At 44.7% G+C, this 21,871-nt stretch overlaps 1 protein-coding gene across 38 annotated transcripts in view; it reads right to left on the minus strand.

Moving 5' to 3' along the window:
• The window catches only part of fryl (FRY like transcription coactivator), a 114,043-nt gene that overhangs the window by 75,523 nt on the left and 16,649 nt on the right, over window positions 1-21,871 (minus strand). For 19 of the 38 annotated variants that reach the window (XR_016496315.1, XR_016496313.1, XR_016496314.1 and 16 more), the window contains exon 1: window positions 3,600-4,437. The exons of 18 other annotated variants lie outside the window; for them this stretch is intronic. Coding sequence is in view for 15 of the 20 variants with exons in the window: in XM_090235933.1 (XP_090092059.1) it covers window positions 3,600-3,672 (73 nt within the window). In the remaining 5 variants the exon portion in view is untranslated. Of the gene's footprint in view, window positions 1-3,599; window positions 4,438-12,171; window positions 12,392-21,871 lie in introns of those variants that run through there. One more of the 38 variants, XM_090235954.1, reaches the window with a different exon arrangement.

Raw genomic sequence — 21,871 nt, forward strand, 5'->3', positions numbered from 1 at the left:
CCTAAATCCATTAGATTACCCAATAACCCAACAGGAACTAAGTGAAAAGCTCAAATCTATTAAATCAAAGAAGGCTTGTAGTCTAGACAACATCAAAAATGAAATGCTGAAAAACAGCACACCGGAGTTGCAAAATGCTGTGCTTAAATTGTTCAACATGGTTTTAACTTCTGGCTGCTTCCCTGATGTCTGGAACCAGGGGCTCATCTCCCCTATCCACAAAAGTGGAGACAAAATCAGACCCCAATAATTACAGGGGAATTTGCGAAAACAGTAACTTGGGAAAGGTTTTCTGTAGCATTTTGAATTCAAGAATTCAAACCTTTCTTCAAGAAACAAATGTAATAAGTAAATGTCAAATTGGCTTTCTCCCTAACCATCGTACTACTAACCATATATACACACACCACACACTCATTAATAAACACATCCACCAAAAAAAAAAGAGGGCAAAATCTTTGCTTGCTTTATTGACTTTAAAAAAGCATTTGATTCTATTTGGCACGAAGGGCTATTCTACAAAATTCTCCAAAGTGGGCTTGGTGGTAAGGTGTATGACTTAATAAAATGTATGTACACAGAAAACAAGTGTGCAATAAAAATCAAAAACCAAAGAATAAAATTATTTTCACAATGTCGAGGTGTGAGACAAGGCTGCAGTTTGAGTCCAAATCTTTTCAACATTTATATCAATGAATTAGCAGACATGTTGGATCATTCTCCAGCGCCAGGACTCACACTATTTGACACAGAGGTAAAATACCTGCTATATGCTAATGACTTGGTACTTCTATCACCAACCAAAGGTCTTCAACAGAACATTAATGTTCTAGAGCAATATTGCTATAATTGGGCCCTGGCAATATATTTCCAAAAAACAAAAATCATGATTTTCCAAAAAAAGAACAGATGTCAGAAGCACAAATATAAATTCACCCTGAACAACACCATAATTGAACACACTAAAAATGACACCTACATTGGTCTGACTATATCTGCATTGGGAAACTTTAATATGGCAGTGAATGCACTCAAAGAAAAATCCCGCAGAGCATTGTATGCAATAAAAATGAAATTATTCAAAATCAACATCCCAATTAGAATTTGAACCAAAATATTTGACAGTGTAATCCTACCAATAGCTCTTTACGGAAGTGAGGTTTGGGGGCCACTCAATAAACTGGACTTTAAAATGTGGGACAAACATCCAATTGAAGCCCTACATGCAGAATTCTGTCGGAAAATCCTACAAGTCCAGAGAAATACACCAACAAATGCATGTAGGGCAGAATTGGGCCGTTTTCCAGTAATAATGAAAATACAGAAAAGAGCATTAACATTTTGGCTACATCTAAATTCAAGTCCAAATTCAAGTCTGTAATTTAAAGCACTTCAAACCCAAGAGCTGAGCCCAGAAATGAGCCTTCCCAGTCAGCTGGTGTTGGATCTAACCAACCAAGCCGACACCAGCACTGCTTCAAAAGAAAGAATTCCAATAAACAAAATCATGAACCAATCAAACGACTCATATATACAACATTGGAAAAACAAAACAAAATCCCAAAGCCTACTAAATTGCTATCTGACCCTAAACAGAGAATATGAATTGGTTGATTATCTCTACTCTGTCAGAGATACAAAGCAGAGACCGATCCTTACCAAGTACAGGCTGAGTGACCACCGACTGGCAATAGAAACCGGCAGACATAAGACATGGCTACCAAAAGACGTGTATGTGGTCACTGCACGACAGGGGAGGGAAAGACAGATGCACTTACTCCTTTACTGTGAGAAATATTCCTCACCAAGAGATTCATTATTCACAGAAACACATTTATTCCAAATTTGAACTTATTAAACCCAGAGGAAAAACTAAAAATACTCATGGGCGAAGGAGCAATGGCTCCTCTTGCAGCCAAATATGTATTTGTCTGCCATAGCCTGAGGGATACTGAATAATAACATCTGCATAGAAAGCATTAACTTACTTGTTATTACTATTATTGTTATTACTGTTATTACTATTATTATTGTTTATGATTCCAAATAGTAGTGGTATGGGTGGTAATGGTAGCAGTTTAGTAATGGTGGTAGTAGTAGTGGTATGGGTGGTAATGGTAGCAGTTTAGTAATGGTGGTAGTAGTAGTGGTATGGGTGGTAATGGTAGCAGTTTAGTGATGGTGGTGGTATGGGTGGTAATGGTAGCAGTTTAGTGATGGTGGTGGTAGTGGTATGGGTGGTAATGGTAATGGTAGCAGTTTAGTAATGTGGTAGTAGTAGTGGTATGGGTGGTGATAGCAGTTTAGTGGTGGTAGTGGTATGGGTGGTAATGGTAGCAGTTTAGTGATGGTGGTGGTGGTAGTAGTAGTAATGATGATAGTAGTTGTAGTACTGATGTAATGGTGAAGATGACCGTTAGTTATAATTTCATTTTCATAGTTATATTTTCATTTTTATTACATTACATTCTACAATTGACTGTTACCATTTTATTGTTATTATTTTTTTTAATTATTTGTTATTGTTTACACATTGTTGCTTTGGCAATATTGACAATGTTTTTCATGCCAATAAAGCAGCTTGAAATTGAATTTGAGAGAGAAAAAGACAGAGGAGAGGGGCGAAAGAGACAGCCAGTAGAGAAGAGAGGAGAGGGGCGAAAGAGACAGCCGGCAAAGAGGAGAGAGGCGAAAGAGACAGCCGGCAAAGAGGAGAGAAAGAGACAGCCGGCAAAGAGGAGAGAAAGAGACAGCCGGCAAAGAGGAGAGAAAGAGACAGCCGGCAAAGAGGAGAGAAAGAGACAGCCGGCAAAGAGGAGAGAAAGAGACAGCCGGCAAAGAGGAGAGAAAGAGACAGCCGGCAAAGAGGAGAGAAAGAGACAGCCGGCAAAGAGGAGAGAAAGAGACAGCCGGCAAAGAGGAGAGAAAGAGACAGCCGGCAAAGAGGAGAGAAAGAGACAGCCGGCAAAGAGGAGAGAAAGAGACAGCCGGCAAAGAGGAGAGAAAGAGACAGCCGGCAAAGAGGAGAGAAAGAGACAGCCGGCAAAGAGGAGAGAAAGAGACAGCCGGCAAAGAGGAGAGAAAGAGACAGCCGGTAAAGAGGAGAGAAAGAGACAGCCGGTAAAGAGGAGAGAAAGAGACAGCCGGTAAAGAGGAGAGAAAGAGACAGCCGGTAAAGAGGAGAGAAAGAGACAGCCGGTAAAGAGGAGAGAAAGAGACAGCCGGTAAAGAGGAGAGAAAGAGACAGCCGGTAAAGAGGAGAGAGAGAGACAGCCAGTAAAGAGGAGAGAAAGACAGCTCACTCCACTCCTACCTGCACATAGATCAAACTAGACCAGATGGGCACACCTGGACTACCCCCCCCTCCCCCCATCTGTCTACCTCTATACCTAGACCCTTCCCCACTTCCCCCTTTCTGCTCTGATTAAACCATTGTGTGGCCATCCAAGAGAACAAGCAGTCTTATATGGGTATCATTAGCGTATTTATGCTTGTGGTGTGTAAATCCAGGAGTGTGAGGTAGATAAGCGTGCTGTTGCCCAGGTGTGGTATGTAAACATCACGTGCTGGTGTGGGGACTCTTTCACAAGGGTACTCACAGCTGCCGCTCCACGACTTGAGTAGAGACTTGATGCTGATCTCAAAGAACAGTGAATCCTGCAGGCTCAGCATGACGCCACTGAGGGTTGTGGGATGTTAAAAAGGGTACCCCAAAAACACACACCTCTTTCCCAAAACACACACCTCTCCTCCTCAGCCAGAAGCCCAGGTCTCCTCTCCAGAGGAGCTGGATATAGGAGTCATGGTGGACTATAGAAAACACCCCGGTCAGCCGCTGTGTGCAGAGAGGCCCTTGGGAAAATGTCAGGCTGTTAGATGTTTCAGTGCAGAGTAAAACCACCCAGACACACAGATAAGGAGCCTCACGGCTCTCTAGAGCTGCATTCCATCCAAACGCCTGCTGGCGAGCCAATCCACTGAGTCCCTCATCCTGCTCCCAGCAGACAACACAGAGGAGAATGAACAGTGCAGGAAAACTTCCCTCCCAGTGTGAGAGAGGAACGGCAGCGGAGCGGCACGCGGACTGTTCGGCAGAGCAGTGATATTCCCTCTTCTCTTCTCGTGTCCCAGCCTGCTACTGCTAGTACTGTCGGCTCGTCTCCCACCGTCGCCCTCTCCCCATTGGCTCGCGGACAACCCCTCCCTTCTGTAACTAGCTCCTGTTCGCTGACCGATGCTTGCTGACGCCCTCTCTTCAATAGCTGGGTGAGGGGGGCTGGGGTAGAGGTGATGTCATCAAAATGCTGCGAGTGTTCCCTGGATATGGTCCAGCGCGGCTAACATGTCATTAGAGCTGCGTTCGCGCTCCCTCTCCGCTGGCCTATTGAAACTACACTTCCTGTTCTCTCCACAGCAATACTGATGCGTCATCCCCGACTGCAGTATGAGGGAGAGGAAGAACCAGAGTGAAGAAGAGAGGGAGGAACTGGAAGAATGATACACCAGAGCAGCATAAAACCAAAAATCAACACTTCTCTTCAAACTACATTCAGCAGCTTTTCAACACAACAGGAAATTACTTTTTACACAAAAAAAAGAACGAGTTCCATCTATAAAAATGCATTTTGAACACACACAGAGTAGTTAGTGTTGTCATGATAGCAACATTTAATTAACCAACGATAAGATAGCAAGATGTCAAGACAGCGAGTAGTATCCCAATAGCATATCGGCCCCTAAGCATGGTGATAATATGGTGAGGTCCCTGGCCCTTCCCAGCCCCAGGTACTACAGTATTCTAAAATGTTGGTATATTAAGTATGAGGTTTTGGTGCCGTGATATTACCATGGCACCGGTATACCATATAACACTAGTAGCTATGCTGCTGGACATGAGGCTTCAATACTGGGGCAGTCACCTTTCACTGGCCTGGGGCACAGATCATGGCACACTGCCACCCAGTCACCTTTCACTGGCCTGGGGCACAGAACATGCCACCCACAGCAGCTGCTGCTCTCATCCACAAAGAGCACTGCATGATGGGTAGTAGGGTACTTAAATCTGTTTGAGTCAACAACAAACTGACACACCCATAGAGGTCATAGGATTACATCAGTTTTTGTCCAGCAACAGCCATCAGAGAGACACACACACACACACACACACTACTGGCGACAAACACCCAGTGTGTGTTTGTGTCTCCTTTTAAACCCTGCTTGTAGACTGAAAGCAAACCACATGACATCAACTGATGTGGTCATTGACAGGATTCTTTTTGTTCACAAAACATTCCAGAAAAACAGATAAGATGATCACTAACAAAACATCTGTTTCTCTCAGGTGGAAGCTCTTCTGTCTCTCACAACAGAAGACAAGTTCTGCTAAACCAAACCAGGGCTCGGTATCGTAAACAAAGGCCAGCTTTGTCACACCCTGCCTGCCCTACAGTACACTTACCAGGCCTTCGTGAGCCTTACGATGGAAGGAACAGTAAAGTGCACTGAATGACTTTGCCATTTAAACAAATAGGCCTACAGTGGGAAGGATAGTTTTTGTGTATTGCTGAGCATGATTAACCGCATGTGGCTGTGCCATAGTGTGGCTTCGGTCCAAAACACAACATACTAAGCTCTGCTGCAACACTGTCTCTCTCTCAGAAGCAATGTTCCTTCACCAAACTCCTAACACACCTGAACAAGTGGACTCTCTCACACACAATCTCTGTTTAGAGTAAACACTGCTCATTCCTTCAGGAATGCAGTACAACATACAACAGGATCAGCTCTCAGGTCAGGTTAGATCAAACAGTACAAACTGTCCAACGCAGAACAGGACATAACCAAAGAGCACTGGGCCCGAGCAAGAATGTCAACAATGTGACTAAGCTATGATCACATTATTGCAATGTACTGATACAGGCCGATCTGTACTAGTGCTCAGGGCTCAATTGAAAAAACCACTTGGTTTTAGGCAGAGGGATGCTCTGACAGGCAAGCTCAGTGTTCAGTAGGCAGAGGGATGCCCTGACAGGCAGGCTCAGTGTTCAGTAGGCAGAGGGATGCCCTGACAGGCAGGCTCAGTGTTCAGTAGGCAGAGGGATGCCCTGACAGGCAGGCTCAGTGTTCAGTAGGCAGAGGGATGCCCTGACAGGCAAGCTCAGTGTTCAGTAGGCAGAGGGATGCCCTGACAGGCAAGCTCAGTGTTCAGTAGGCAGAGGGATGCCCTGCCAGGCAAGCTCAGTGTTCAGTAGGCAGAGGGATGCCCTGCCAGGCAGGCTCAGTGTTCAGTAGGCAGAGGGATGCCCTGCCAGGCAAGCTCAGTGTTCAGTAGGCAGAGGGATGCCCTGACAGGCAAGCTCAGTGTTCAGTAGGCAGAGGGATGCCCTGACAGGCAGGCTCAGTGTTCAGTAGGCAGAGGGATGCCCTGCCAGGCAAGCTCAGTGTTCAGTAGGCAGAGGGATGCCCTGACAGGCAAGCTCAGTGTTCAGTAGGCAGAGGGATGCCCTGACAGGCAGGCTCAGTGTTCAGTAGGCAGAGGGATGCCCTGACAGGCAAGCTCAGTGTTCAGTAGGCAGAGGGATGCCCTGACAGGCAAGCTCAGTGTTCAGTAGGCAGAGGGATGCCCTGACAGGCAGGCTCAGTGTTCAGTAGGCAGAGGGATGCCCTGACAGGCAGGCTCAGTGTTCAGTAGGCAGAGGGATGCCCTGACAGGCAAGCTCAGTGTTCAGTAGGCAGAGGGATGCCCTGCCAGGCAGGCTCAGTGTTCAGTAGGCAGAGGGATGCCCTGCCAGGCAAGCTCAGTGTTCAGTAGGCAGAGGGATGCCCTGCCAGGCAAGCTCAGTGTTCAGTAGGCAGAGGGATGCCCTGCCAGGCAGGCTCAGTGTTCAGTAGGCAGAGGGATGCCCTGACAGGCAGGCTCAGTGTTCAGTAGGCAGAGGGATGCCCTGACAGGCAAGCTCAGTGTTCAGTAGGCAGAGGGATGCCCTGCCAGGCAAGCTCAGTGTTCAGTAGGCAGAGGGATGCCCTGCCAGGCAAGCTCAGTGTTCAGTAGGCAGAGGGATGCCCTGCCAGGCAGGCTCAGTGTTCAGTAGGCAGAGGGATGCCCTGACAGGCAGGCTCAGTGTTCAGTAGGCAGAGGGATGCCCTGCCAGGCAGGCTCAGTGTTCAGTAGGCAGACGGATGCCCTGCCAGGCAAGCTCAGTGTTCAGTAGGCAGAGGGATGCCCTGCCAGGCAAGCTCAGTGTTCAGTAGGCAGAGGGATGCCCTGCCAGGCAAGCTCAGTGTTCAGTAGGCAGAGGGATGCCCTGCCAGGCAGGCTCAGTGTTCAGTAGGCAGAGGGATGCCCTGACAGGCAGGCTCAGTGTTCAGTAGGCAGAGGGATGCCCTGACAGGCAGGCTCAGTGTTCAGTAGGCAGAGGGATGCCCTGACAGGCAGGCTCAGTGTTCAGTAGGCAGAGGGATGCCCTGACAGGCAAGCTCAGTGTTCAGTAGGCAGAGGGATGCCCTGCCAGGCAGGCTCAGTGTTCAGTAGGCAGAGGGATGCCCTGACAGGCAGCTGATTGACAGCTGGCCATCCTGACTGTCTCTAATGAGGCCACAGTGAGGATGAAGAATGCATTTCCTGTCCATAGCGTTCTGCACAAAGTGGGGGGAAAAAACAAATCGATAGGAGCTGTAATTTAATCCCTGACCCCCCAGGCCGCAGAGGACAATGCATCAGATGAAAATCAGGCAGCTCTCTGCAGCCCGGCCCAGGTCCTGTCCAGGTCTACCATCCTAGAGCCAGGAGCCTACCAATTCCATTAATACCACCGTTCAGCAGGAACAACATTCATCCCCAATACATCATGGTAAAAGAGACAAGGTTCTCATTGATTTTGCTTGAACTCTGTTAGCTAAGCAGTTAGCCAGCTAGCGATGCAATATTGTTGTGAGGAGTGTCTTCAATAACATGTCTAATAATGCTCACTAGAAGCTCCCATCCATAACCATTCAGAACAAACTTCAACCACCGACAGCTCCTTCACACCACTTCAACATATCCTGTCTCCCCTCCACCAGGCTGGACCCAGCTTGCCCAGCTTTGACTATCAGATTAACAGAGCAGAGTCAGGGGAGAGACACTAAGGTCACCACAGCACAGCGAGATCCTCCCTACAATTACTAGCAGAGAGTTGCTGCCAGCCAGCCAGCCAATTAAGAATGAAACCTCATCTTCACACACACAGCCCCTCGCTAAGGCAATTTCATTTATCATAGCCCCATTTTCACAGGCACTAGCTTCAATATGCTTGATGTTTTCCATTGTCAAGCATTTGATGGGTGAGTTATGTGGGAGTCTAAGAGTTCCAAGTGATTCATGGAACAATTTGTGCCCTCTAATGGGAAAACTGGATCATAGCAGAGTTGTGCATCAGGCTCTGCTGGCTCAGGTAATTGTTTTTCACTGCTTGTGCCTGCAGCACTGCTCTCTACCCAAGCAGGCTGAAGCAATCCGTGTCAGACAACAAACCTGATGCTAGTTGACTGTACGGTCATGCTGAAGTCACAGATAGTAGATGGGCATTTCCAACTACAGGGTTCTGACACATTTTGACAGATGGAATTTCATGACTTCCATTGCTTCTCCATGTACGTATTTAAAAGTAATGGTAATGTGCTATTGAAACTGGGAGGCTGCTCTCTGATCCCATGTACCCTCTCCTGTCATTCTGCAAGGCACTTAACCCCCCCAAAGTAAAATCACTTTTATGTAACTGTATATAACACATGTGGTCTGGAGAGCTACTGTGTGTGCAGGCTTTTGATCAAGCCCTGCTCAAACCACAGAGCCAGTTGATCATTTCTAAAATGTGGTTTGTTAGAGGGGGACTGGAATAAAAGCCTGACCACCCATTAGGTCTCCTGATACATCTAGGGTGGTTGACCACCCATTAGGTCTCCTGATACATCTAGGGTGGTTGACCACCCATTAGGTCTCCTGATACATCTAGGGTGGTTGACCACCCATTAGGTCTCCTGATACATCTAGGGTGGTTGACCACCCATTAGGTCTCCTGATACATCTAGGGTGGTTGACCACCCATTAGGTCTCCTGATACATCTAGGGTGGTTGACCACCCAGTAAAGTAAATAAGTGTACAGTTCAGTAGCACACTAGAGTACAGTATAATGTACATATCTACTGTACTGCCCAAACTTGTGAAACAGATGTCTATCATCTCTTCAGCTTAGGTCTGGTCCGAACCAACCAAATGTGTTCCTTGGGGGCGAAGCTCATTACAATAATAGCCCGTGTGTAGAATAACACCCAAAAATGCAACAAAAAAAGGGATATTGCATACTTCTACCTGTGTGTACCTACATGGGACACATCATTAAGAGAATAACATTCATATCCATCATTATGCATTTGTGTACAATACACCTCAAGGAGCCATGATTTAATTATGTTAGATGTAAATTCACTGCTGTAGTTCACTCACCAAAATAGATTGTTCTAACTGCAGGTGTCATGTCATAGCTGACACCCCATAATTTCTGCAGACATCTCTCAACCTTCATATGGAGCAGATATAAAAGGTTTATTAAGAGTTAAGATTTTACCGTAATTCTGTTACCAAACGTGTTTGTGTCATGTGTAAATTGTTTAAAGTCGTCATTGTGCATAGAGTTGTATGGTTGTTAAACTTCTAAATCAATGTTTTTGTTCTGCACACATATTAAAGTACAGAAATTACAGTCAAAGTCTAATTCTGTCACTGTGGAATGTCCAGATAGCAAAGTTAGGCTACAAACTGTGTATAAAAAGTCAGATAATTATAGCAATGTGTAACTATTCACATGACATACATCTCCACCCCACACATCAGTGTTTCACGAACACACCCCAAGTTCAGAGGAAAACCTGCAGTGCCCTTTAACCAAATACGTCTCAATCAAATCATGCCCTAAAATCAGCTGCGCTCACATCCGCCTCTGGGGTGATGTCATTGTGTGCTTGAATTACAAATGAGAAAGAGAGAGCACCAAATCAAAAAGCCAACGCAAGCAGTGCAGGCCATGGCAGACCAGATGAGAGCCTGAGGGCGTGGCACTGAATCATGTGGAAAGGGTGGGAGGCAGGACCTGTCCCAAACTGCAGAAAGAGCAGCTTAAAAAAACATTTCAATGTCACTTTCATTCTTTAAGATACACCACAAATCACTCATGCCTTCCTCAACATCAAAGGACTGTTATTTTCAAATACTGCTGAAGGCAGTGCCCTGGTTGAATAGAATGAGATGTTTTATTCAGAGGGTTTCTCAGAGCCATAATTTGGGAGGGGTGTTCATCTGGGCCACCCACGTCCCACACAGGAAAGCCCCGGAGAAGGGAAGGTGGGTAACCTTCATCCAGGCAAAGTGCTACCCAATCATGTTCCACCGTGCTCTTGGCATGGCCACACTTGTGCAACTCAGTGACTTTGTCAAATCTAACCTGAATAGTCACCTCATTCTACTACATTAGGGATGGCAGTATTAACAGTGTTGAGTTCAGTCAGTAAGACACTCATACATTCACCGTCTTGCTACTGCTGCTACAGTGATTAGATGTGTGTGTCGTCTCAGACATGTAAACAATCTCTAAACACGTGGGTGAAGACGGGTGGTGTGTCTGAAGGTAATGCAGTGTGGGACTGTATTAAGGTGCATCAGGCTGTCAGTCTGGACTAGCTGTAACACTCTATCAGAGGGACCATTGGTTGGTTAGTTGGTTCAGCCATGTTTCAGGGACTAGCAAACAGAGAGCGAGCCTGTTCTGACAGGCAGGACCGAGGACAAAGCCATGCTGATAGACTGACGAGTCATCACCCTGCTGACGATGGAAACAGGCTGGCACACACATAACGAGTGGCCTGTTGAGCTCTTGACTAGAAACTGAGATTAGACAGGCCCTCCATTTTGAATCCAATAGTAAAGTAATTTTGTGAACATTTATTTAATGGCCCTTGAGAAACAAAAACATAGTAAAATGCCTATTCCAAGACATAGTGGAACATCAACCCCCCTCCCATAGATCACTGCTAACGTGTACTACCTTCAAGCAAAAACACTCCCAACCAGCAACTCAAGTTCCATTTCAGCATGAACAACACCACTCAGCAACGTTGTGAAAGCATATTGAACCCTCCTGTTAACATTCATGGTGTCTTTCAAAACAGAGCTGTCAGGCTGTAATACCATGTGGTCATAGCCGTATGTGTGAGCATGCTGCGTATGTGGATTGTCTCTAGTGAAGAGGGGGAGACTTCTTTTTATACAGTTAACGAGAGAGAGAGAGATATATATATATATATATATATATGGATATTATTTGACAATATATCGTATTGACAATATCTCAATGTTATTTTTTTGCAGCAATTAGCTGAACCTGCACCAAAAGTCACAGCTTGTTCTCCATCTTATTTTTAAATAAGGAGACAATTGGTTTTCAGCACTTTTATTTCTATGACTGATCAAAAGTCATTTTCTCATGGCTCTCTCTTGTCCCTCTATAGTGGACATATGCTGAGCAATGTTTGGAACATCAAATCGCAGTAAAAATAATTTAAAAAAAATCACAGTATTGAATCGCAAAACATATAGAATCGGGAGAAACGCAATACATATTGTACTGGCACCGGAGTATCATGATAATGTATGGTGGCGTCCTTGGAAATGACCAGACATAAGTGTCAATGTCCAAGATGCCTCACTACAAGCACACTAATGTTAACTCACACAAGACAAGTAGCCGTACTTCACCTGACAGTACAACAACCCCCCCCCCCCCACACTATATTCCTGGGATGTCTCATTGGTATCACATTAGAAAGTTATTGTAGCGGATGACGTTCAGGTTTACCTGCTACAAGGCCAAGATAATACTAGTTACTACCAGTGGAGAGCATCATACCTTTTATGGGCTCAACGGTTCACTTTAGTATTTGACACGGTAACAAATAATCCAGCAAGTTGATTGAGTGTTAAGTGTTGACTACTGAACAGCACACCACCGCAAGTACTTGCACTACAGAGCTACTCGTTAAACATGAATGGAAATCTCTCTGTAGCCTAGATAAGTATAGATGAGTCATTGTAAGAGAGTGGGCTCCTCCTGCCCAGTGTCAGTCAGTCGGGTCAGTACCTTTGATGTGGTTGGAGCAGATGGGTCTGGTAGTGGAGGTATTCACCAGACCCTGCTGGTCCTCCTCGGTCGTCTGGCCAATGGCCAGCAGGCGCTTCATCCGCAGCAGACAAGGACCTGTCTCCAGGGGCAACGCCCCCCCAGACTCCAACGCCCATACATCTCCCGATATGACAGCCGGGACCAGACTCCTCAGAAACTCCATGTCTGTCAGTATCAACGCTAGCCCACTCAGTCAAGCCCCCAGTCCAAATTCACAGTGTCAGTCACTGTCACCCTGAGCCATTTTCCCACACAAAACAGCTACCTGGCTGTCTTCCACTGACAGCCAGGGTACAGTCACAGCCACTCTGTCTGCTGCGGAGCTGTACAGTCCGTGATATCATTGATTGCAATAATCAGACCTCAGACAACCCATGAGAAGAGTGAAGAGACACGACCTGTCTGGCCTATTGAAACTCAGTACAGAGAAGTAATATCAGTCTGTTGTATCCACCTACAGAGAATATTCAGAATGGCAGTACCTGTCTGCCCACAGAGGCAGTACCTGTCTGCCCACAGAGGCAGTACCTGTCTGCCCACAGAGGCAGTACCTGTCTGCCCACAGAGGCAGTACCTGTCTGCCCACAGAGGGAGAAAGAAAAGACATTGCACTCTTCCCCAGCAGTGATGTAATCCAGAGTGGGCGAAGCCAGGCAGGTCAGGTGCCAGGCACTTTCAGGGGCGGGACCAGAACATGTTCCATAGGAGAAAACGCACGCCTGGGCCCCCAGCCAATTAAAACCGAGACGACACCGACCCACCCTGCCTGGGTTTACCTCTTTTAGAAAAGCATGAGCATAGTGAGAGAGAAGGAAGAGAGAAGGTGAACGTTTAAGGGGTGACTCTACCCTCCGGCCCGTCTGTGTATAAAGATAACCCTTATCGCCCACGGAACTGTGTCATATGGTACCAGATACACACTCTCGCACTCCAATTACCCATCAAAACCTCCCTCAACGCCTTCACTGAGTTATTTTGTATGATGCAGTAAATCTCTGAGATGTAGAGTGAATGAGGGATGTGCCAGACAGGGTGATATTACTGTGCTTTGCTTGGCTGCTCAGCTCGTACCTGAATGAACAAACTCCTCTAAAAACAGAACCTCCACTCTCAAGCTGAGCGAACACACACACCAACGTAGGCAGTATAGGCTACTAAATATGCATGTGAACATACAGCCAACATAAAAACAAAGCTATATTTGCACTCAATACAAATGGCCTTAACATGAGTTGTGTAGTCCATTTAGAGAGCATTTACAAATTAAAGCCATGTTCTGCTGATTCATCATCACCATACATATGACGAGTGCTTTAGTTTAGCCAACAGTGTGAATCGATATGATGGAACCACTCCCTCTGAGCGCCCTCTACAAATCTGATGAGAACAGCTAACAACTTTAATGGAACAACAAAGATACCTTCATCATAGAATCAGAATTCCTCTGTTCTGAGAGCTGTGCAGTAGACCGGCCAGAGCCTACTGGTGGAGGTTAACCGAGGACAGCTGTATGTGTGTACAGTAGGCTCTGGGAGGTTTGGTTTAGAGTTCTGGCACAGTAGGAAGTAAAGATGACCTGCAACTCCCCTTACTTTCACCAGCAGAACTGGATCAGGGACTGATATTACACAAACAAATATATGCCACCAAACTGATGCAAACCATATCCAATTTAAAAACACTGCAGTTCAGCCACAGTGTGTGTGTGTCCAACAGAAATCTCACTCTTAGAGAAAGTGCTCGTAGCCTTTGCTGCAGCATGTGAACATGTCAGTGAGATGATGAGATGTTTCAGTGCCACCCCAGTGTACAGCACATGGTGAGAGAGGCAAGAGACCATAAAAACCTAAACAAACCTCAGTCAAAACACTTTGTACCATGCATATATTTATTCCATTTTGGTTTTCAATTACATTCAGTATTAAATACCTAATTTGGCATGTAAGCATAAATCAGCAATGTGGCATGGATACAGACAAATAAAAGACAGGGCAGGTGTGGCCTGTACTTTGTTTGCAGTCTGTTGCAGCAGCCCTGCCCTCTAGAGGCCAGCCTGCAGACTGCACTGCCAGCACAAAGAGCACTGATCAGAGGTGATGAAGAAGCCTTTTTGTGGAATTTATCCCCCTCAAGGCCCTGTCTATTCCCTTTAAGAAGAGCAACCCCTGCATGGTGAGTGGAAACATGCTGAAATCAAATACCTGGACTTCACAATATCTATGTTGCATTGGTGTGACTAGGGGTCATTTAAATAGTGTTCTATTGATTTCAGTCCAACCAAGTGATTTGTTCACAGAAGAATTTAACTCTCAATCCCCACCAAAAACTGGTGGCCCAGCCAAAGGGAGTCATGGATTATAGGGATAATTGTTTTTATTATTGTTGTACTAATCTAGACAATACTATGTCACCAAAGCAGATACAGTGCCTTCCTCCACATTGTTGTTACAACCGAAATTCAGAATGGATTTAATTGACACTGTCTCTCTCTCCTCCTGAAAAGCATTCTTACATAGGTATTCCTCTTGTCCAGATGGGTTAGGGCAGTGTGCAGTGTGATTGCGATTGCGTCAACTGTGGACCTATTGGGGCGGTAAGCAAATTGGAGTGGGTCTAGGGTGTCAGGTAGGGTGGAGGTGATATGGTCCTTGACTAGTCTCTCAAAGCACTTTATGATGACGGATGTGAGTGCTACAGGGCGGTAGTCGTTTAGCTCAGTTACCTTAGCTTTCTTGGGAACAGGAAAAATGGTGGCCCTCTTGAAGCATGTGGGAACAGCAGACTGGGATAAGGATCGATTGCATATGCCCGTAAACACACCAGCCAGCTGGTCTGCGCATGCTCTGAGGACGCGGCTGGGGATGCCGTCTGGGCCTGCAGCCCTGTGAGGGTTAACACGTTTAAATGTTTTACTCACGTCGGCTGCAGTGAAGGAGAGCCCGCAGGTTTTGGTAGCGGGCCGTGTCGGTGGCACTGTATTGTCCTGAAAGCGAGCAAAGTTGTTGTTTTGTCTGTCTGGGAGCAAGACATTGTGGTCCGCGACGAGGCTGTTTTTCATTTTGTAGTCCGTGATTGACTGTAGACCCTGCCACATACCTCTCATGTCTGAGCCGTTGAATTGCGACTCTACTTTGTCTCTATACTGACGCTTAGCATGTTTGATTGCCTTGGAGGGAATAGCTACACTGTTTGTATTCGGTCATGTTTCCGGTCGCCTTGCCCTGATTAACTTGTTATGGCTGCAATCCCGATATCGGATAAGTGTCATCTACAACCGATGAATAGCATAGCGCTACATTCAATAAATATTACTACAAATATTTATATTCATGAAATCACAAGTTCAATATAGAAAAACACAGTTTAGCCTTTTGGTAATCCACCTGTCGTGTCAGATTTTGAAATTATGCTTTCCAGCGAAAGCAATCCAAGCGTTTGTGTAAGTTTATCGATCGCACTACAAAACATTAAGTACACTTATCATCAGGAAGCTTGGTCACAAAAATCAGAAAAGCAATCAAATTAATCGTTTACCTTTGATGATTTTCGGATGTTTTCACTCACGAGACTCGCAGTTACACAACAAATGTTCTGTTTCTTCCATAAAGATGATTTTTATATCCAAAATACCTCTGTTTATTTGTCGCGTTATGTTCAGAAATCCAGAGGAAAGAGCGGTCACGACAACACAGACGAAAATTCCAAATAGTTTCCAAAATGTCCACAGAAACATGCCAAACGTTTTTTTAAATCAATCCTCAGGTTGTTTTTAAAATATATAAATCGATAATATATCAACCGCAAATGTCTTTCACAGTAGGAGAGGGGAAAACAATGGCTGTCCAAATTCTGTTGCGCGAGCAAAACTCATGTGACCACTTGACGCGATGCTTTCGTTCTGGCTAATTTTTTCAAAATAAAAGCCTTAAACTATGTCTGAAGACTGTTGACACCTTGAGGAAGCGATAGGAAAAGGAATCTGGTTCATATCCCTTTAAATCCAGCAAAGGGAGGCTATGGAAGATGGAGTTTTCAAAATAGAAGCCACTTCCTGTTTTGATTTTCCTCAGGGTTTCACCTGCAATATCAGTTCTGTTATACTCACAGACAATATTTTGACAGTTTTGGAAACTTTAGAGTGTTTTCTATCCAATACTACTACTACTACTACTACTACTACTACTAATAATAAATAATAATAATAATAATAATAATAATATGCATATATTAGCAACTGAGACTGAGGAGCTGGCCGTTTACAATGGGCACCTTTTCATCCAAGCTACTCAATACTGCCCCTGCAGCCATAAAAAGTTAACAGCAGTGGTTCGCGCTTTCAGTTTTGCTTGAATGTTGCCATCAATCCACGGTTTCTGGTTGGGGAATGTTTTAATAGACGCTGTGGGTACAACTTCACCGATGCACTTGCTAATAAACTCGCTCAACGAATCAGCGTATTCATCAATGTTGTTGTTCGACGCTAAGCGGAACATATCCCAGTCCATGTGAACGAAACAATCTTGAAGCGTGGAATCCGATTGGTCAAACCAGCGTTGAACAGACCTGAGCGCGGGTGCTTCCTGTTTAAGGTCATGTCAATAGGCTGGAAGAAACAAAATGGAGTCGTGGTCAGCTTTTCCGAAAGGAGGGCGGGCCTTATATGCGTCGCGGAAATAAGAATATCAATGATCTAGGGTTTTGCCAGCCCGGGTCACGCAATCGATTTGCTGATAGAATTTAGGGAGCCTTGTTTTCAGATTATCCTTGTTATAATCCCCCAGCTACAATAAATGCAGCCTCAGTATATGTGGTTTCCAGTTTACAGAGTCAAATTAAAGTTCTTTCAGGGACGTCGATGTGTCTGCTTGGGGGGGGAATATACACGACTGTGATTATGATCGAAAAGAACTCTTGGTAGATAATGAGGTCAACATTTGATTGTGAGGAATTCTAAGTCAGGTGAACAGAAGGACTTGAGGTCCTGTATGTTGTTATGATCACACCACGTCTCGTTAATCATAAGGCATACACCCCGCCCTTCTTACCAGAGATGCTTGTTTCTGTCGGGGCGTTGTGTGAAGAAACCAGGTGGCTGTACAGACTCCGATAGAATGTCTCGAGTGAGCCATGTTTCCTTGAAACAAAGAACATTATTCTCTGATGTCTCCCTGAAAGGCAAATCGTGCTCAGATTTTGTCTACCTTGTTGTCAAGAGACTGGACATTGGCGAGTAGTATGCTCGGGAGCGGTGCGCCCGTCTACGGAGCCTGACCAGAAGACCGCTCCGTCTGCCCCTTCTGCGGTGCGGTGTTTTGGGTCGCCGGCTGGGATCCGATCCATTGTCCTGGGTGGTGGGCCAAACAGGATCCGCTTCGGGAAAGTCGTATTCCTGGTCATAGTGTTGGTGAGTTGGACGTTGCTCTTCTATCTAATAGTTACTCCTGACTTTATATATTAAAACCTCAATTTCCTTAGGTAACAATGTAAGAAATAACACATAAAATAACAAAATACTGCATAGTTTCCTAGGAACGCGAAGCGAGGCAGCCATCTCTGTCGGCACCGCAAGTTAAATATGGGCAAATCTCTAAGAGCTTTGCACACCTGGATTGTACAATATTTGCACATTCTTCAAACTGTAACTAGGCCAATATTTGTTTTGTTTTTTCGCCTCAAGAAGCATAAACAAAGTCTGTTTTTACATCCATTGAGATTGACAATAGCTTCTTAATGTAACCGATTTGTAAAATATTTTTATAACCAGGGGGCGAAAAAAAAAAGTCTACAGCTGTGTGTGTCTGGAGCTCACTGGCGTGGGAAACTGAGGGCCAAGAATATTTCATACAAATGTTGCAAGTTTACTAGCACAACCGGGCTTGACCAAGTCAATAGTTGATACAATGCAAGTTTCTTGCAGACAGGTCATGCATAGCCAATGTGATTTACAGGATTTTTAAAAAACGTCTTTAAAAAAAATCATGATATTTTCTACCTGCAATGTTTTTATTTGTTGGTTTATGTAGCCTATTTTTACATATTGGCAATAGAAGTTACTCTGTGGAGCAAAGAAGTATTTAGTCAGCCACCAATTGTGCAAGTTCTCCCACTTAAAAAGATGAGGCCTGTAATTTTCATCATAGGTACACTTCAACTATGACAGACAAAATGAGAAGAAAAAAAACAGAAAATCACATTGTAGGATTTTTTATGAATTTATTTGCAAATTATGGTGGAAAATAAGTACAGTGCCTTGCGAAAGTATTCGGCCCCCTTGAACTTTGCGACCTTTTGACACATTTCAGGCTTCAAACATAAAGATATAAAACTGTATTTTTTTGTGAAGAGTCAACAACAAGTGGGACACAATCATGAAGTGGAACGACATTTATTGGATATTTCAAACTTTTTTAACAAATCAAAAACTGAAAAATTGGGCGTGCAAAATTATTCAGCCCCTTTACTTTCAGTGCAGCAAACTCTCTCCAGAAGTTCAGTGAGGATCTCTGAATGATCCAATGTTGACCTAAATGACTAATGATGATAAATACAATCCACCTGTGTGTAATCAAGTCTCCGTATGAATGCACCTGCACTGTGATAGTCTCAGAGGTCCGTTAAAAGCGCAGAGAGCATCATGAAGAACAAGGAACACACCAGGCAGGTCCGAGATACTGTTGTGAAGAAGTTTAAAGCCGGATTTGGATACAAAAAGATTTCCCAAGCTTTAAACATCCCAAGGAGCACTGTGCAAGCGATAATATTGAAATGGAAGGAGTATCAGACCACTGCAAATCTACCAAGACCTGGCCGTCCCTCTAAACTTTCAGCTCATACAAGGAGAAGACTGATCAGAGATGCAGCCAAGAGGCCCATGATCACTCTGGATGAACTGCAGAGATCTACAGCTGAGTTGGGAGACTCTGTCCATAGGACAACAATCAGTCGTATATTGCACAAATCTGGCCTTTATGGAAGAGTGGCAAGAAGAAAGCCATTTCTTAAAGATATCCATAAAAAGTGTCGTTCAAAGTTTGCCACAAGCCACCTGGGAGACACACCAAACATGTGGAAGAAGGTGCTCTGGTCAGATGAAACCAAAATTGAACTTTTTGGCAACAATACAAGACGTAATGTTTGGCGTAAAAGCAACACAGCTCATCACCCTGAACACACCATCCCCACTGTCAAACATGGTGGTGGCAGCATCATGGTTTGGGCCTGCTTTTCTTCAGCATGGACAGGGAAGATGGTTAAAATTGATGGGAAGATGGATGGAGCCAAATACAGGACCATTCTGGAAGAAAACCTGATGGAGTCTGCAAAAGACCTGAGACTGGGACGGAGATTTGTCTTCCAACAAGACAATGATCCAAAACAAAGCAAAATCTACAATGGAATGGTTAAAAAATAAACATATCCAGGTGTTAGAATGGCCAAGTCAAAGTCCAGACCTGAATCCAATCGAGAATCTGTGGAAAGAACTGAAAACTGCTGTTCACAAATGCTCTCCATCCAACCTCACTGAGCTCAAGCTGTTTTGCAAGGAGGAATGGGAAAAAATGTCAGTCTCTCGATGTGCAAAACTGATAGAGACATACCCCAAGCGACTTACAGCTGTAATCGCAGCAAAAGGTGGCGCTACAAAGTATTAACTTAAGGGGGCTGAATAATTTTGCACGCCCAATTTTTCAGTTTTTGATTTGTTAAAAAAGTTAATATCCAATAAATGTCGTTCCACTTCATGATTGTGTCCCACTTGTTGTTGATTCTTCACAATTATATCTTTATGTTTGAAGCCTGAAATGTGGCAAAAGGTCGCAAAGTTCAAGGGGGCCGAATACTTTCGCAAGGCACTGTACCACAGCTATGGGCTGTTCTTAGGCACAAGGCATCGCGGAGTGCCTGGACACAGCCCGTGGCCATGGTATATTGGCCATATTCCACAAACCCCCGGGGTGCCTTATTGCTATTATAAACTGGTTACCAACTTAATTAGATCAGTAAAAATAAATGTTCCGTCATACCCGTGGTATACGGTCTGATATACCACGGCTGTCAGCCAAATCAGCATTCAGGGCTCGAACCACCCAGTTTATAATGCTCAATAATCCATATGTGAAAACTTTTAGTTTATGTCATGAACTTCAAGTTCAATAACCTCAAATTCTTTATGTAATGGGTGTGTATGTATTAAAGTATGTATTAAGGCACTGTATTTGGTCACCTACAAACAAGATTTCCTCCTCTCACAGACCTGTAACTTCTTTAAGAGGCTCCTCTGTCCTCCACTCGTTACCTGTATTAATTGCACCTGTTTGAACTTGTTATCAGTATAAAAGACACCTGTCCACAACCTCAAACAGTCACACTCCAAACTCCACTATGGCCAAGACCAAAGAGCTGTCAAAGGACACCAGAAACTAAATTGTAGACCTGCATTAGGCTGGGAAGACTGAATCTGCAATAGGTAAGCAGCTTGGTTTGAAGAAATCAACTGTGGGACCAATTATTAGGAAATGGAAGACATACAAGACCACTGATAATCTCCCTCGATCTGGGGCTCCACGCAAGATCTCACCCAGTGGGGTCAAAATGATCACAAGAACGGTGAGCAAAAATCCCAGAACCACACGGGGGACCTAGTGAATGACCTGCAGAGAGCTGGGACCAAAGTAACAAAGCCTACCATCAGTAACACACTACACCGCCAGGGACTCACATCCTGCAGTGCCAGACGTGTCCCCCTGCTTAAGCCAGTACATGTCCAGGCCCGTCTGGAGTTTGCTAGAGAGCATTTGGATGATCCAGAAGAAGACTGGGAGAATGTCATACGGTCAGATGAAACCAAAATATAACTTTTTGGTAAAAACTCAAGTCGTCGTGGTTGGAGGACAAAGAATTCTGAGTTGCATCCAAAGAACACCATACCTACTGTGAAGCATGGGGGTGGAAACATCATGCTTTGGGACTGTTTTTCTGCAAAGGGACCAGGACGACTGATCTGTGTAAAGGAAAGAATGAATGGGGCCATGTATCGTGAGATTTTGAGTGAAAACCTCCTTCCATCAGCAAGTGCATTGAAGATGAAACGTGGCTGGGTCTTTCAGCATGGCAATGATCCCAAACACAACGCCCAGGCAACGAAGGAGCGGCTTCGTAAGAAGCATTTCAAGGTCCTGGAGTGGCCTAGCCAGTCTCCAGATCTCAACCCCATAGAAAATCTTTGGAGGGAGTTGAAAGTCCGTGTTGCCCAGCAACAGCCCCAAATCATCACTGCTCCTAGAGGAGATCTGCATGGAGGAATGGGCCAAAATACCAGCAACAGTGTGTGAAAACCTTGTGAAGACTTACAGAAAACGTTTGACCTCTGTCATTGCCAACAAAGGGTATATAACAAAGTACTGAGATAAATAAGTATTTGGTCAATAACAAAAGTTTTCCACCATAATTTGCAAATAAATTCCTTAAGTCCTACAATGTCATTTTCTGGATTTTTTTTTCTCATTTTGTCTGTCATAGTTGAAGTGTACCTATGATGAAAATTACAGGCCTCACCTTTTTAAGTGGGAGAACTTGCAGAATTGGTGGCTGACTAAATACTTTTTTGCCCCACTGTATATATAATTTTCATTTAGATAGAATTTTGATCAACTACATT

This window comes from Oncorhynchus mykiss, chromosome 5 (genome assembly GCF_057628025.1).
Source record: "Oncorhynchus mykiss isolate SJ-2025 chromosome 5, ASM5762802v1, whole genome shotgun sequence".
NCBI classification, from domain to species: Eukaryota; Metazoa; Chordata; class Actinopteri; order Salmoniformes; family Salmonidae; genus Oncorhynchus; species Oncorhynchus mykiss.